The sequence below is a fragment of the Papio anubis genome, chromosome 5 (assembly GCF_008728515.1).
Source record: "Papio anubis isolate 15944 chromosome 5, Panubis1.0, whole genome shotgun sequence".
Lineage (NCBI taxonomy): Eukaryota > Metazoa > Chordata > Mammalia > Primates > Cercopithecidae > Papio > Papio anubis.
In genome coordinates this window covers 154,764,670-154,781,836 of record NC_044980.1, presented here as the reverse complement: position 1 = coordinate 154,781,836, position 17,167 = coordinate 154,764,670, and the positions used below count along the sequence as shown (strand labels likewise).

Below are 17,167 nucleotides of genomic sequence, written 5' to 3'. Positions count from 1 at the left end.
TCTGTTAGTTATATCAGTCACATTGATGTAAATTTCTCTTAAATGTAGCAAAATAGGATTTTCAGTTGAGTTAGAAAATATCAGCAACTTGGATTAAAAAAATGATTTTTTGATCTGATTGCTTCTGATAGACTGACAAAATATTAATTTTTAAATTTATTATAAATAGTAGCCATGCAAACCACTTATTATATAGTCTCTCAAATGGATTTTTTTTCAAAGAACAAGTTTTCACAAATACACTGGATTCAATAATTTTTTAGTTAAAGCCAGATTTGAATGGTCATGTGCAGATCCAATTAACTAGTGACTAGTACTGACCACTTAACTAGTAAATAATACTATCTTCTAAGCAGTAAATAACTTTAATGAAAAATGAAAGAATATAATTGCTAAATTAAGTTTCTCACTTGATACTTTTATTATATCTAAACATAATTGCTATTCCTACAGTTTAACATACTGTTGATTCATGTATATGGCTACCATATTAAGTGCTAATACTTCATTGTTGCATGTCTCTGTAAAAGTAGCTTTTATCAAGCTTAGGAATAGTTTTTATTTTAATTTATCTCTTTATGGAGTAAAAATTCTGGATCTGAATAAATAACTCTACCCATTGAATATCCTTGAGCAAATAACTTAGCCCATCTAAACTTTAGTTTCCTCATCTATCAAATGGAAAAATAATATCTTTCTCAGAAGCTTTTGTGAGAAATAAAATACCATTGTGTGTATTACATAGATACTAGAAAGTCATAAAATCCATTGTCCCTTCCTAACTCAAAACGGAGCTACATTTCCCAACCCCATTTTATCTCTATAGGAATACGCAACTAGTTCTTGCCAATAGAACATAAGCAGAAATGACATGTGTCACCTTGAAACCAGACAATTTTCCTTTGATTTCACAGAACTTCTCTATGCCATCTGCCTCCACCCCTTAAAAACTATCTCCCTGCTAGATAGTGTGAACACAACCTTGGAATTTAAAATCCAAATGTGTGATTTTTAACATAACATACGAATATTCCAGGATCACAATGGAAAGAAAATAGGTTATCATTTTTGGTTAACATTTTTGTTTAATGTGTGTAATGACATATCACTAAGAACAAAATAGAGGGGGAGGACTGCTTCCTCTAAATTAAAAATCCCAAGGAGTTTGCTTTTGTATTTGTTTTGAAATTTTATCGAAAACTTGATCATGGAAAAACATTCTAGAAAAATATTCATTTATAAAGAAAGTGGCTTTTACATTAGGACATTAACAGTGTAACCTTGGTTATATCAGGGATTATGAATAAATGCTGAGGACAAGGACTTTAAAGAAGCATCTAATCAAATGCATTCCTTTTATAGATAAGTAACTTTCATTCCAGGGAGGGAAAGTGACTTCCCCATGGCTGCTCTAGGCCCAGCTCTATTTACATAATTCATACACTTTTCTCTTCTGAGACCAAAGCTAACTTTCTAAATTGAAGCTTAAAAATAAAATTAAAATCTATTACTGTGCAATCATCCACTGGTTTATTTTAAGATATTACGCTGCTTCAAGTAGTTTGAAAAATTTAGTATTGACTAAAATAGGCTCACAACTCACTGAGACACAGGAGTAACAAGAGATTGTAGGATTGGTGCTGTACTTGTTTATTTCTCTTTTTTCATTTAGTTTTTTTTTTTTTCATTTAGTTTTTGTTGTTGTTGTTGTTTTTCCCTTTCAACCTCTTCAATTTAAAAAGTACCGTTAACTCGTATTTTTTTTTACCTTCCTTTTTTTCTGCCAAACTAGATCATCTAAATGATGAGTCAAGTTTTACGCATGTCTCCTTAGTTTACCAAGGACATTTAAATTAAAACAAGCTAAAAGGTGGAAGCTATTGTTCTCTATTTGAGGAAGGATTTTATTCATATGCAAATATTGATGTAGGCAGAGAAGGTTGGACTTGAGCTTGGTATTAAATAATAAAATAAATAGGAACAGAGACTTTGGGATAGGTGTAACATAGCAAGAAAACCTCAGGGAAGGGAACAGTATGATGGGATGATGATGCATAGCATTTAAAGATACAGAATATGGATATTTTAGAAATCAGGCAACAAGCATGAACTTCATCCATGGAGCTGGTGTTTCGCGATTGTGATCTGCATGTCACTGGCAGAAAGGAAGATAAATTTCATTTTCCCAGTTATATATTCCTTGTGATAAAAATCAGGAAAATATAACTAGAACATGGAATCTAAGAAGAAAGTGGGATTAAAAACAACAAAAACAGAAAATAATTTACATGGTTATGCCAAAAATAGTTACGAAGATGTTTCATGAAACCCTGATGTTTCAGATGCATTGCTAAAGACAATATGATTTAGTGGTATTCTGACTTGGGAGAAATGTGGTATATTTCTTTGTGATTCATTATGATGGCACAAGGATCCCACTAATGTAGGTTTCCTGTAAGAAACCAATTTGTCCACTTTTCTAGCCCACATCTCAGGATGACAACAGAGAAGAAAAAAGAGTCAAAAATTATGGATAGAATTTGATGAGCTGGCCGTGGCAACATGACACAAAGAGTAAACTCTTCTAGTTTAGAGTACACAATGAGCAATGGAAAACATAGATAATAGCATTCTGCATTATATATTTCATTGATGAATGATATACTGTTGTATCAATGTAATTGTCACAAGTGATTAATATAACAATTATCTATAATCACCTCTAAGTCAGCCACCAGGTTAATAGTCCATGATGACTACCACTCTGGTGACTGGCTTGGAGATGATTTTAAAAAGTTTCTGTTGTGAAGCTTATGTAGTGGAGGAAGGGGTCAGAGACTGAAGGGTAAAACAAGTGCCCAAGCAACACAAGGCAGAAATCATGTTTTCTTAAGGTGGGTGACAATGCTCTTGGAGGAGTTAATGGAATAATAATGATAGTGATAATAATAGTAATATTGTTGCTTTCCATTTGCCAAGCTCTTCCCATTTGTCAGGCACATTTTTAATGCAGTATGTTTCTTAATTCTTGGAGCAACCCTGTGGATACTGGTGATTTTGGGCTCGGATATATTAAATGATTTATATAAAGTCACACCACTAGTAAGTGGCAAAGCTGGTGTTGAAACCCGAGCTGTCTGACTCCAGTGGTGAACATTCTTAAAAACTGCTTCAAGTTGTTTTGGTATTAAGATCAGTGAAGGCACTGTTGAAGAGATGCCATTGATTTAAGCCTTAAAGTCACAGAGATGAGATGGTAGTGATGCATTAAGAAGCCATTCAAAACAGAAAGAGATTGAGATTCAATGTGAGTGTAAGACTGGTTAAACACAGAAAAGTATTCACAGATTGGTTCTTTCACAAGCTGGGAAATTATAGAAAACAAGGCTGGAAAGTTCCTGCGACCAGATCCTTACATACTAGAAACAATAGCTTGCGCTCAATTGAACCTACCGAATTATTGAGACATGAGGAAGGGACATATCAGGGGCTCACTGGGCCATGATGGGAGTCAAATAGTGTTGTGATTAAGAGCATGAATCTCAGAGCAGATGACTTTGAGTTTCTGTCCCAGTACTTGAACTTGATCCCTGCAGGTAAATGAACCCCTCAAAGTCTCAATTTTCTCATCTGCAGTGATACCATCAGTGTTAACAGTAAATGTAACTATGGTTATGAGAAAGCAGATCATTTACACATGGTGCTTGCTGTGGTGCATGTAGTTAGTGCTTAGTAAGTGCTAGCTTTTACAATTAAGGTGAAAAGCATACACTGGAGATGAGAGAGAAATTGACAACAGGCATATAACTTAATAAGCTACTGACACATTCCAGATGAGAGCAGACAACATCATGAACTAGGACAGTGGCAATGGCAACTGAAAAGAGGACAGTTACACAAGATATTTCAGAAGCATAAGTGCCTTCATGATTCATTAGATGTGGGAGGCAGAGACATGACTCTGAGTGTTCACGCTTGGCTCACTGGGGCAATGGTTGTTCTCTCCCAGATACAGAACAATCAGGAAGGAATTACAGTTTGAAGAAGAAATCATGGATCCAGAATCTGTTCTAGCATATTGACAACGAATTAAAAATATTCTTCAAATCTTATCGACCTACCTCAGGGGAAATATTTTTCTCAACTGTAGTACAGATAAAACTAGTATTAGAAGAGGTGATTCAGGTGGTAGATGCAAGGACTCTCACATAGCATTAAATTTCCTGGTGAGTAAATTCTCTCCTGTGAAATTCTTCTTCTACTATTCTGTTTATACCAAAGAGAATGTTTTGATTTGGTGCTAATTGCTGTTTACTCAAGCTCTAATATCCTTTTTTCTGTCTTTCTCTTGTTTTCAACATATTCAAAGTCTAGGGAACACAAATATATGCACTTAAACTGTAAGAGTATTCACTTGTTTTTAAATCATATTTTTATATCACTTATATTTTTGTCAAATGTTCTGGTTTTCCAATTATGGTCCTTGTATTAACTTTCCTTTGAAAAATTAATTTCATTAAAAAACCATGTATCAAGGAATACTATGCAGTCACACAAAATGAGAACATGTTCTTTGCAAGAACATGGATGGAGTTGGAAGCCACTATCCTTATCAAGCTAACACAGGAAAAGAAAACCAAATACTGCATGTTCTCACTTGTAAGTGGGGGCTAAATGATGATAACACAGGGACACATAGAAGGGAACAAGAGACACTGGGGCCTTTGGGAAGGTAGAGGTTGGGAGGAGGGAGAGGATCAGGAAAAATAAATAATAGATACTAGGCTTAATACCTGGGTGATGAAGTAATCCGTACAACAAACCCCCGTGACACAAGTTTGCCTATATGAAAACTTGTACCTGTACCCCTGAACCTAAAAGTTAAAACAAATAATAAAATTCATTGTGCATTCAAACACACACACACACACACACACACACACACGAATCAATTAAAGAAAAAAATAGGAATCAGAAGTACAGTCACTACTTGGATATAACAAAGCTTGAATGAATAAGGGTTGGAAAATCCTTCACTAAGCTATGTCGCAATTTGGCAATATTCTTGCCCAGTTACAAAAGAGGCATTTTAAAGGGAGATACATTTACCACAAGTGTAAAAGAAAGTCATGTTATAATTGGCTAAGATTGAGCTCCTGATAATTTCCCAAGAAAGTTGTAAACATAACTTCCTTGTAGACATTCATTAGTTACAGAGCTATGCTTTGAAGATAAGAATAGCATCAAAAATCAAGCAAATATCGAGAAAAAACTTCCAATCATTAAAAAATCAGCTGTCACAGAAATCAGGCTGCCTTTCATTATCAACATTAATGTTCAATTCAGCCCTTTCTCTTCACAGAGCCCATTGAAATAGTACTACACACAAAATACAAACCAGCGGGGTGAGGAGTGGGAGAGAAGGCCAACTATGCAGGCTATCCACAATATTAGGTCGCACAGAGAAGTTAATGAGATCAGTTACATGATGGTACACACTGTGAAACGTAGTATCTTTCAATACTGTTTTGCTGTGATTTCCTTAGGAAGATTAATAGCCTTGGGGGACCTTGTTAATTCTTTTTGCTATGCTTAAAGCAAGTAGATAATTTTCTCCCACAAGTGTCTCTTAATAGATAGTAAATTCCCTAGATCATTCTCCACACGAGACATTGGGGAGGTGGTAATGTTAGGCTCTGTGATGTGAACTCAACCCTTCTGTCTCCACCATTTGTCCTTCATACCACTCTTGGGCTCAAAACAACTAAACAAGAAACCTTCTAGTCATGAGTTTGTGGGTTCTGTTTTAGAGTCCTGGAATAATTGTAGAAATATGAATATACAACAGAACTTAATGGCCAGTTTCTCATCTGGAAGCATGAAGATTTGGAGATTAATTTTACCTGGTGTGTGTGTGTGTGTGTGTGTGTGTGTGTGTCTGTGTGTGTGTATGTGTTTTCTTTCGCAGGTGGAAGACTTCAGTTCTAAGGCAATCCTTAACTTTTCCTTTTTGAATCAAATGAAAGATTGTTCTACGCCGAGCGCAATGGCTCACGCCTGTAATTCCAGCACTTTTGGAGGCCGAGGCGGGCGGATCACGAGGTCGGGAGATCGAGACCATCCTGGCTAACACAGTGAAACACCCTCTCTACTAAAAAATACAAAAAATTAGCCGGGCGTGGTGCCGGGCGCCTAAAGTCCCAGCTACTGGGGAAGCTGAGGCAGGAGAATGGCGTGAACCAGGGAGGCGGAGCTTGCAGTGAGCCGAGATCGTGCCACTGCCTCCAGCCTTGGAGACAGAGCGAGACTCCTTCTTAAAAAAAAAAAAAAAAAAAAAAAAAAATGGCATAGCAATTTTAATACTTGATGGTCCCAGAGTTTACAACTGCTGGAAAATGTGGAGTACATAAGGCCATCTTAATTTAATATATTTATTCATTGACTATGAAATGTTTTGAGATTCCTTCGATTTTCCAAATAAAAGAGCCTTTATGAGACATTTGCAAATGCTCAAAACAATGTTACAGTCAGATAATTCTTTGATTTGGAGGATGGTACTTTTGAAAGTAGAATCATAAATTTCCATCTTTGTGTAGGTCCTTTATTTGCTTCTCTCTGTAAAGTAGATGAAGGCCTGATTCCAAATTATTCCACATGCAAAAAATATTTCCTATGAATTCTAGAAAATGATCAGGTGTTTGTGACTAAATCAACATAAAACAGCTCAACTCTTGGAAATATGTTTCAAATAACATCTTAATAGATGGTAAGCTGAGAACACAATGTTTGTATTTGAAATTTAAACATATATAAATTAACATAATTTTAAAAGGAGTAGTTGGATTAATCTACATAGAGAATGTAAGCAGCATTGTTGAGAGTTCAAACTGGCCACCCATGAGACAGATCTGGTCTGGAAACGTATGTAAGTTGCCCGACATAGAGTTTTAAATTAATAATTGATACTATTAGAAATTATGAGATTTGATATAAAAATATTTACTTTTAGCTTGTCTTAAAATAAATCTCAATTCCTGACCATATTGTCATGCACATCCAATAATCATAATTAGTATTAGTAAGAGCTACTATTAACCAAGTGCTAAGTGCCAGCTATCATTCTAAGCATTTCATTTTATTTATATTTTGCATAAACACTGTCTCCCTGTGATGCAATTTTTTAAATGCACATTAGGCATCTGGAAAAGCTGATCTCAGAGATTCAATACATTTGCCCGATGTCTATAGCTTATAACTGATGCAACTGGGATTTGAACCCAATCCTCTCTGATACTCAAGAATTGTTCTGTTATCCACTGATGGATAAGTTTAAAATATTAAACTACTGAATGGAGAATGGGTCCATATCCACTATGCTCACTTTTCTGCATTTGTAAAAAATTCACTCTTCCTGTGTGAAATGTGGCGATTTCAGTACATTAGGAAACATACTTTCTACAAAAAGTACTTCTAATAAATATTTTCTTTTTTCATAATTGGTATTCATTTTTCCTTAAATAAATTAGGGAATAATTTACTAATCCAATTTGAATCCAATTTGCCCAAATTGGTAGAATATATTTATATTTATCTATTCTACTTGAATTTCAATTATTAAAACACTTCATTTAATTTTCTGATTATCATTCATAGAGAGGTATTGAAAAACCTTCTAAATCATATATACCAAAATTTAAACTCTGGAAAGGTCACTTGAAATTCTTTGCAAGTGCATCTTACCAGAAGTTGTCTTCACTACTTCAGTGGTATTTCTCAGACCAACAAATGAGAACTGATAAAGCCTCCAGGATCTTGTGTCACCCACTTCAACAGAACTTCGCTTCCATTGATAAACAATTTCTTCACGTGGATAACCATCTGCCATGAGATAGGAAAGCTCACATTAAAAATTATTATAAATTAGCATATGTAGCACTATATAGCAACAATCTTCTATGAACACGACACAGAGGTAAAGACTGAGAAAGATAGTTACAAGCTAGATGAGGATCTTGGACCAAAGGGCATTGCAGTGAGGACATAAATTACAATGACATTGCATCCTAATGGGAAGTAAGATTCAAAAATTCAAAGGTCAAATTTACTCTTGAAAATAATTTAAATGACATAGAAGGTATACTACATGTGGTTTTATATATGCCATATGCATATTTTCCATCATCTGGAATAGTACATACCAACTGACCAGTCCATAATAAATAGTAGAAATGCAAAGTCTTGCATCACAGTGAAAGGCAGTTAACAGGGCAAGATTTTGAGTCACATAGAAACAGAAAATAGTAAGACAGAACAGACTCAAAACTTCTCCAAAGGATGCATTTGAGGTGGAAGATAGATGGAAAAAATAAACTAAACTATTAATTATCTTTCTTTCTCAATTTGTCAGGACTCCATTTTAATATACACAGAAATACACAATTAAAAGTAGTAGTAAGTAGAAATGCTAAGAGGACGATATCAATGAGCTTGTACTAATAGAACAGAAAGTATATTCGTTGAAAACATCACACTGGCAGGTGAGATAAAGTAGTGGTTATGAGTACCATTTCCCAGCCATTCTACCTTGGATAAGTGTATATTTTTCCTCCTAAATTGTTTGTTCCCTTATAGGGAGGATAATAGTGCTTATCTCGTGGAATTGATGGTCAATGTATATTTGTTGAATGGACAAACATTATTATGAAGTCAACTGCAGAATTAACTTTTTCAAGAAAATAAATGAAAACCAGAAACCATTTTAACAGTTTGTGTACTAGTAATGCCAATTATTATGTGAAAATAAATAATAATGGCATGTAAAGATTAGTTTGATTATGAACACTGACTGAGTACTCGGAATAAAATCCCACATAGTTCCTCCTCTCTATTCCCTTTGATGCAGCTTTGTCTATTATATGTTTATATTAATTAAAGAGGGAGGAAAAAAAGAGTCTGTAGAGAACTATTGCAGGGGATGGAGAGGGGTATGACAGGATGTGATGAAAATTGAGGAAAACAGTGGTAATATCCAGGCAACATGGTGAAGCCCCATCTCTACAAAAAATACAAAAATTAGCTGGGTATGGTGGTGCATTCCTAAAATCCCAGCTACTCTGGAGGCCGAGGTGGAAGGATCACTTGAGCCCCAGAAGCAAAGGCTGCAGCGAGCCGAAATCACACCACTGCACACTCCAGCCTGGCCAACAGAATGAGACCCTGTCAAAAACAACAAAACAAAACAAAACAAAACAACAAACAATGATGATATGAGGCAACTTTGTGCAGAGAATGTGCTGGTAACTGAATTGTTTAGATAGCAATAAGTAATATTAAATTGTGTTTGGGTTCAGAGGACCATTTTCAACTGGCCATCTGATGCCACAGAAATCAACAGTTCTTGAGTTTTAGCTGACACAAGAAAGAAGTAGTCCCACTTGGAAAATTAAAAATAAGCAAAGCTAATTTCTCTAAAACTCAGGGAAGCTTTAACTTTATAATTAAATATATTTTATTCTTTGATTCAGTAAAACATGAAATAAGTTTTATAATGAGAATTTTTCTAGATAAATATAATGTACAGTGATATTTGTCCTCTGTTTTCCTCTGGTATTGATGAAAAGATAAACATGTGATTACTTCTCTGATCATCAACTTTTTTCAAACTGTGATTACTATGACTTAGTGGACTCCCTGGTTGAGAAATTACCTTTCTACAAACATAATTTTAAAATCTATAATCAGATTTTTATTCTGTCCAATATGCACAACTGGCAGACAAAAATTTTAAAAGAAGTGATTGACCTTTCATGGATGCTGAACAAATAGTAAGGAAAACGTTTTGGGAAATTTAAGTTTGCTTGACTTTGGTTCAGGCAGAAAATATCCGTAAAGGTTACTAAAGCATAATCTGCGTTAGATCATCATGGATCCTCTTGCTACATTCTATTATCTATCTGATAAAAATAATAAATATAAAAATAATGGTTTTATATTTGATCTTATTGTGTGTCAAATAGTAGTTCACATATATGTTATCAATGAAATAATTTTGCTGTGGGGCAGACCTTAACTAGCAACGTGCTGCTATAGTCCCTTCCTAGGCCCATAGGAGAAAAAGGAAGAGGATATATAATTAAAGATTGCACCCTTTCTATTGAGTCCAGTGTTGGCCTTACAATCCATTACAAAAAAAAAAAAGGCTCTAGGCAACCAATATATTAAAAGTATGCAACTCAATGAAACCTATTTGTAATTCTTAATAAAATCAGTCCTTCTTTTGCAGGAATCACTCTAATCGGAGCAAGCTGGGATTAGGATGACAGAGATGGTCAAAATCATTGAAGTCAGTAACATAACTTAATACAACTTTGAAATTTGTTATGTTTCTTTCAATTAATTAACATGGCAATCAGAAAGACTGTAAGTGAGGGAGGATACAAATGGAGAAGGAATATTACTTACAACTGGAGAACTCCAAGGGGCAGGAGTGTTCATCCATTGGGAAGTTGTGCAATTGTAATTGGCACTCGGCATCAATTGTCAACCTAAGTAGAAAGATATTAAACATAAGATGAATTTTAGACATAATTTTAAATTTTAAATTTGCACAATTTTAAATGATTTTTTTTTTTTTGTAGAGAATATCTCACATTGTGATTGAAAACACAGAGTAATCCCCAATGAAGAAATCCACCAAGTCCAGGAAAAAATTACATAAGACTTAATGTAGTCTGTTCATTTTCACAGATCAAATAATGGCACCTCACTTACCTCAACTATATTTATTGAAAATTTATGATCACTTAAGTTTTTGGTTTTGGTTTTTCTCTTTGCAAATTAATTGCTCACGTGAAACTGCTCAGTGAATATATTTAACAGAACCAACTGTTTTAAGAACTTAAGCTCGTTTACTGTTTGCATGTAAATGAATGTTGATAATTCTAAGATCTTATCTGCTAATTAAAGCAGGACCTTCTGTTTGTAAGAACTTGTTAGCTGTTAGCTTTAATTGCTAAAGGTGAGTTTAAAAATACCTGTGTTGCACAATGGTGTGGCATTCATTCTACACTACACTGTCACGAAATAGGATATTCTAGAGGATGTCATTAAATAGGTATTATAGAGTAGAAGAATATCTGATAGAATACAATAAATGTTAAATGCACATACACAGACATATTTGAAAAATGTTTGCCAGTAAATCTTAATTAGTTTAAGTCTTATTAGTTAGTGTTTGTTAAAGCATACAGATTTTCTCAGTCTCAAGTCCTGGGCTGGAACTCCAGGAGGGAGAAGATTTGAAAGTCAGATGTCTTTACCACCTCTGGGTAAGTATGAATGTAGTCTCAAATTGTAATGGTAATGGGTTGATGATTTCTAAAATTTCATATTTTTAGCTATATTTCTTACACTGTGCAGATATTATCATTGATGTAATAAAAGTATCATTTTAGGGAAATTTGTTTTTAAGAGATTTTCCAATTAGTATAACTTTTAATTGAAAACAATTAAAAATCTACAATTCTATGAGATAACGGAGCAATTACTGATGTTAAAATATATTTAATAATTATTGAGCCCTTAATTAACTATGAAGCACTGGGTAGAGTGAATTGTTTCCTCATTTAACAAGTATTATCATGCATTTATTGTACCTGAACTTGTCCAAAGTCACATAACTAGAGGCACAGTTGAAATTTGGGCCCAGGATTATCTACCTTCAAAACTGGAGGCTTTAATCATTGTTACTATATATTTATATGCTCTTCAAAGGGAAGAATAGTTTTAGTCATAAAGGAAGCTACAATTAAATTTGACATTTTATTAGTATTACTACTCCAAATTAAACTGGAATTATTAAAATTGAAAATAATATAATTGCAGATATAAACATAGATACAGATCTAAATGTCTTTGGGCATGCACAAAAACACAAACACACTCATAGTTCATTTTAGATAGCCAGAACAAAATCGTCTCTCTATATAGACATTCAAGCTTTGATTGAATCTCCGTTAGTGACACTTTTGAGGTGGCTTTCATAATTAACTAATGCAGTGATTCCACAAATTAAGTCCAAAAATGACTACAATGTTATAAGAACAATAAAGACACTTGAGATAGTATGATTGACTTCATATTTCGAAAGCTGGACCGAGCTCTGATGTATCAGGGGAATTTTGTACCCACTAGATTCTAAATTCAGACATTGGCCAGATGACATGGCTGACACCTATAATCCCCAGACTTTGGGAGACTGAGTTGCGGACTGCTTGAACCCAGGAGTTCAAGACTACATGGGCAACATAGTGAGACCATCTCTACAAAAAAATACAAAAAAATTCTTAGCAGGGTGTAGTGGCACGTGCCTGTGGTCACAGCCACTCGGGAGGCTGAGGTGGGAAGATCACTTGAACCTCTGGGAGGTAGAGGTTGAGGTGAACCCAGATCACGCCACTGCACTCTAGCCTGGGTGACAGAGTGAGACCTTGTCTCTAAATAAATAAATAAATAAATAAAAATTCAGTTATTACTATATCTCTAAGTTTACGAAAGCCATGATGAATATAAAATGCCTGGAATGAATTCATTTTGGAATTGTGGCTTTTTCTAATAACTGATATAATTGATAAAGATTTTGGAGCCACTTTCAATATTATATTTTGTATGTTGAGCAAGCACATTTAACATGAATCATTTGAAGCTAGAAGTTCTCAGATACGAAGATTTAGAATTGCATTATTCTTATTTTGATTAAAATGTATAAATAATTTTAATTTTTCTATATTTACTATGTATCAGGCTCTATGTTAATCACTTTACTTATCACCCTATTTTGTCCTTGTAGCAACTCCATAAGGTCAGAATAAGTATCTCTGTTTTATAGAAATTAAAGAAATGAAGGTAAAAGAGTCTGCTCAGTTGTGGTGCCAAGGTTGGGGGAGAGGCGGTACAGGGTGGGACAGTGTGGTTGTGCTTTCTTTCCCAATAATTTCCATCAGTTCTCACTTAATTTTCCTAAATAAAAATGTGACCATGTAAAAACATCATGCTTACTAGGCAAACAAAGGTTCTAACACCAAAAGTCCTCCTACCAGATAGCTGCCCCTAAGTCCCTTTATATAGAAATGCTGGAGAGTTGCCCTAGTTCCTGCAGATAATAAGACAGAGAGCTAAGAACCAAAGTCAGATGTCTGATTCCTAAGACTATGTACTCACCTATTATTTTATCTAATAATGTACTCCCACCAACGAGAAACTTCAATGTAAAAAATGTTTTCAATGCAAAGTATGAAGTGCTAAGATAATGGCATAAAATCATTATTTTATTAAAGTAGCATTTTACTCTAATTTCAAAATTTAATTTCAGAGGCTGAAAGATAGCTCCTTCAACTTTCTCCCAAGTATGTCTATTCCCAAGATAGACAATAAATTAAGTTAAACAGCCTATTAACATAATGGGAAGTGGGGTGCCAGGAGACTAAAGATAATAGATTCTAGGTGCTTGCTATTGTGAAGCTAAAAAGAGAAGAATGTATGGAGACATACACATCAAAAATTCTCTTTTAGCAACTATTTCTTTGGAAATGAACATATTTCCAAGCATAAGAGGTGGCAGTCCTGAGGATGACCAGTTATGTTTTAATTTTTGTGTTTTAAAGTACCAGAACAGGCAAACACATAAAAAGCCAAGACAGGTGCAAAGGTCAGATGATATTGCAAGACAAAGGAAATTTCAGGTCAGTTGTGAGAAAAAAAAAAGTTTTCACAACAGCTGTGGAAAAATAAGCTTTGCCTATAATTAGGGCTTTGATAAAGCTCATTGATAGCAGAAAGAAAAAAACTAATGTTGTGATGTCATATACTATTTGATAACATGCCAACCAAGACGTAGTCTTGACATTTCTTTTTCTTCCTTCCTCCCTTCCTTCCTTCCTTTCTCTCTCTTTCTTTCTTTCTTTCTTTCTTTCTTTCTTTCTTTCTTTCTTTCTTTCTTTCTTTCTTTCTTTCTTTCTTTCTTTCTTTCTTTCTTTCTTTCTTTCTTTCGACTTGTGGCTGATTTTTGTGTTTGTTTGTTTGTTTTCTTCCTAACAATTACTCCTTTCCTTTTGCAAAAGAATACCTTAGGGTGTAGAGCACTCGACCATCGTTCCAAATTCTCAGCATCCTGTTGGGGGTGGTGATCCAGTGTGCATCAGCCTTTTTGGAATTTCTGAAGAAAGTGTCTGGAATCCAGATTTTCCCCACCATGTTGCTGTTCAATCGGAGGACTTTAATGGTGCTGTTAAATTTCAAACGTCGGTCATACCATGTTTGTGCAAAAAATATATCAATAGTGTATTCCTGTTTTAACGAAATGATAAAACAGAAAATTTGTACACAGTAAGATTATATTGTTGAGTATTTGTATATTTCATTCCTATTCTCTTTGCCAATCTGAAGCAAAGCTATCTTGGCTTTGAATAATCCAAAAGAAAGCTAGAGTTTTGCTGAGGAGATTACCATTTCAGCCATCTTTTGTAGATACTTTTATGAAAAAGTAGACCTGTCTAAGTGAGTTCTGGCAAAAGAGCATAGCCTTGATACAATCCTTTACTTTCCATGTCTATAGAGCAGAGCGTTGTGTTGTTTTGAACTGGCTAGTTCCTTACTGTGAGGGCTGTCTCGTGCATTGTAGGATGTTTAGAAGCAATTCTAGCCTCTACTCCTTAGATGACAGTAGCAAACCACAAACCCACACTCAATGTTGCCAAGTAATGACAACTAAAATTGCCTTCAGACACAGTCAAACATCCCCTGAAAGGGAAAAAAAAGTCCAGATTCAGAACCACGGCTATAGAGTGAAACAAAGTACAGAATATGCAAAAAAGTCCTAAGCAGGAAATCTGGAAACTCAGTTGGCCTATATTAAAATGGGGATCATAAAGAACCTAACTGGGTAGGCTGTGTTAGGATAGAAAATGGATCAACAAAAGGTCCTTTGCATCATGCCTGGCAGAGAACAAACACCCAAGGAGAGGTTTTTTTCACTATTTACTTGTAATGTTCTTTTCTCTAAACAAGATGAAATTAACAATTAAAAATAATTTCTAATACTGTGCTAATCTCTATTACAAAATGCATTCTTAAATGCTATAGTGACAAATTACTGTAATTATTTCCATCAAGTATACATATCACTAAACTGGAGAGTGCTTTACTTCAGTAAAAGAAAAGCAGGTATGGTGTGAAATTCAGACCTTTAGGCCTGAGTCTTTTGTCTCATTCACATTGTTCTGTTTTCTTTCCTTGCACCACCTCCCACTGGGTGTCATTGTGATTAGCTACATTTCTACCCCAGAAAGCCATTCTACCCTTGTTCACTATTTAGTTTCCTTTTTACAGTCTACAAGTAATGAGGAAAGAACCTGTTTTATGAAATCCTTTGTCAACCAATTAGTGATGTGCCAGTAGAAAGAATAATTAATTAATTTAGATTCTACATTTTGGCAAGAAAAGCCATGAATAAAAAACTTTGAGTCTTAAAACAATATTTCACAATCTTTGATCCTAGAACAGTTCTGGGGACTGTTATTCCTAAAACAAGAAAGTTCTGCATTTAAATAAACTATCTATATAGCTTCTAATTCTTAGATATTTATAATTTATTTCAGAACTCTAAATATTCTGAGAATTATGGCTATAAAGAAGTTAGAATTTGTTTAATGATTAAACAAGCAAACTTACTAGCTTGGAGTATGCAGGTGATGGTATATCACCTCAAGTGGCATATCAATCTCTCTGACATAGCAGAGCATCTTTATTGCTAGTTTGGTAAAAATGGTTTTAAAGTTATAGTATCACTATATTATACCATATATAATATGGTATAATATGGTATAATATGGTATAATATAGAATATTATATTACATTACGTTATGTTGTACTTCATTCTGCTCTACTCCATTTTATGTTCTCTATTATATGATATTTTGGACTCCAGTCTAGTTTTGTATTTCACATTTGGGTAGAAAGTGTTACATAAGAACAGAATTACATTTATTATTACATCTGACACACTATTTTATCTGAGAAACATTTCTGATTTGAACAAAACTGTCGATATGCTAATAAGTATTTGAGTACTATATCCTATTTTGTAGTCAGTAGCACTTGGCAAGTAAACACCGATTGATGAATTTCAACAGCATAGCGTGTTTACACAAATTAATTATATATATATAATCCTACTTAATTCTCATAACAAAAATAGTTAACATTTAGTTATCTTCATATTACAAGAAAAAAAGGATCTGGATGACTATCTTTCACTTCTAAAGTTTTAAACTTAAACTTTTTACTGGCATGTTTCTTGCTATTTCCATGACATCGCATTTTCTCTCAACATGCTAATAAAATAGACAAAGAATTTTACTTGGAAACTCACCATGTTGATAGCATTCACTGGACCAATGCTATTCACATACATGTCTGTGTGAATTAATGTTGGTTTCACTGTAAAGAGAAACATAGAAATGTGTGCACGTAGACAGGTGCAAGATTTTAATGTTTTAATCTTTGTTTTCTAGAATAGATTTATTTAGCTACATTAGAAGTAATTTATTCACAACTAATTTGGTACCAGTTACTAATTCACCACATTTGAATAACTATTTTGTTTTCAAAGAAATATCTTTTTTAAGCATGCACATGCAATAAGCACGCATAGTAGAGTTTTGAAACCAATTATCCTTTTAAAACTAACATAAAAATGAATAAATTAGAAAATGCTTCTCTTAGCTTTTCTCCATCTTTCTCTCAGATATTGTGAATTTTACCATGTTTCTTTCAAGCTCTGAAATTGACTTGAGCATGTCCCTGACTTGACCCATATAGAAAAATAATTGCTTAATAACTCAGAAAAAAATAAGCACTCAGAACATGAAGTGAACATAAAGAGCAAACTGGTAATATAAATTGGTTTTGGATCACAGTTCCCTGTTGATTCCTTTAATTACCACAATATCCTCACGCACTTCTCACCAACACAAAATTAATCTTCCTTGATGATTTATTGTACACTGTGATACCACAGATAATATGAGAAAACCATATGGAAACCCATTACATACCTATTTGTCAGAGAAGACTGATATTAAAAATCTGTAGTATAATATCCATGACTAA

The 17,167-nt window shown here is 34.1% G+C and overlaps 1 protein-coding gene across 2 annotated transcripts in view; it reads right to left on the bottom strand.

Moving 5' to 3' along the window:
* Nucleotides 1-17,167, bottom strand: part of GABRG2 (gamma-aminobutyric acid type A receptor gamma2 subunit) — an 89,463-nt gene that overhangs the window by 44,660 nt on the left and 27,636 nt on the right. For both annotated transcript variants that reach the window (XM_017960107.3, XM_009209527.4), the window contains exons 3-6: nt 16,428-16,495; nt 14,123-14,343; nt 10,462-10,544; nt 7,741-7,878 (exon numbers count right to left, since the gene is read on the bottom strand). In XM_017960107.3, the coding sequence (XP_017815596.3) occupies nt 7,741-7,878; nt 10,462-10,544; nt 14,123-14,343; nt 16,428-16,495 (510 nt within the window). The remainder of the gene's footprint in view (nt 1-7,740; nt 7,879-10,461; nt 10,545-14,122; nt 14,344-16,427; nt 16,496-17,167) is intronic.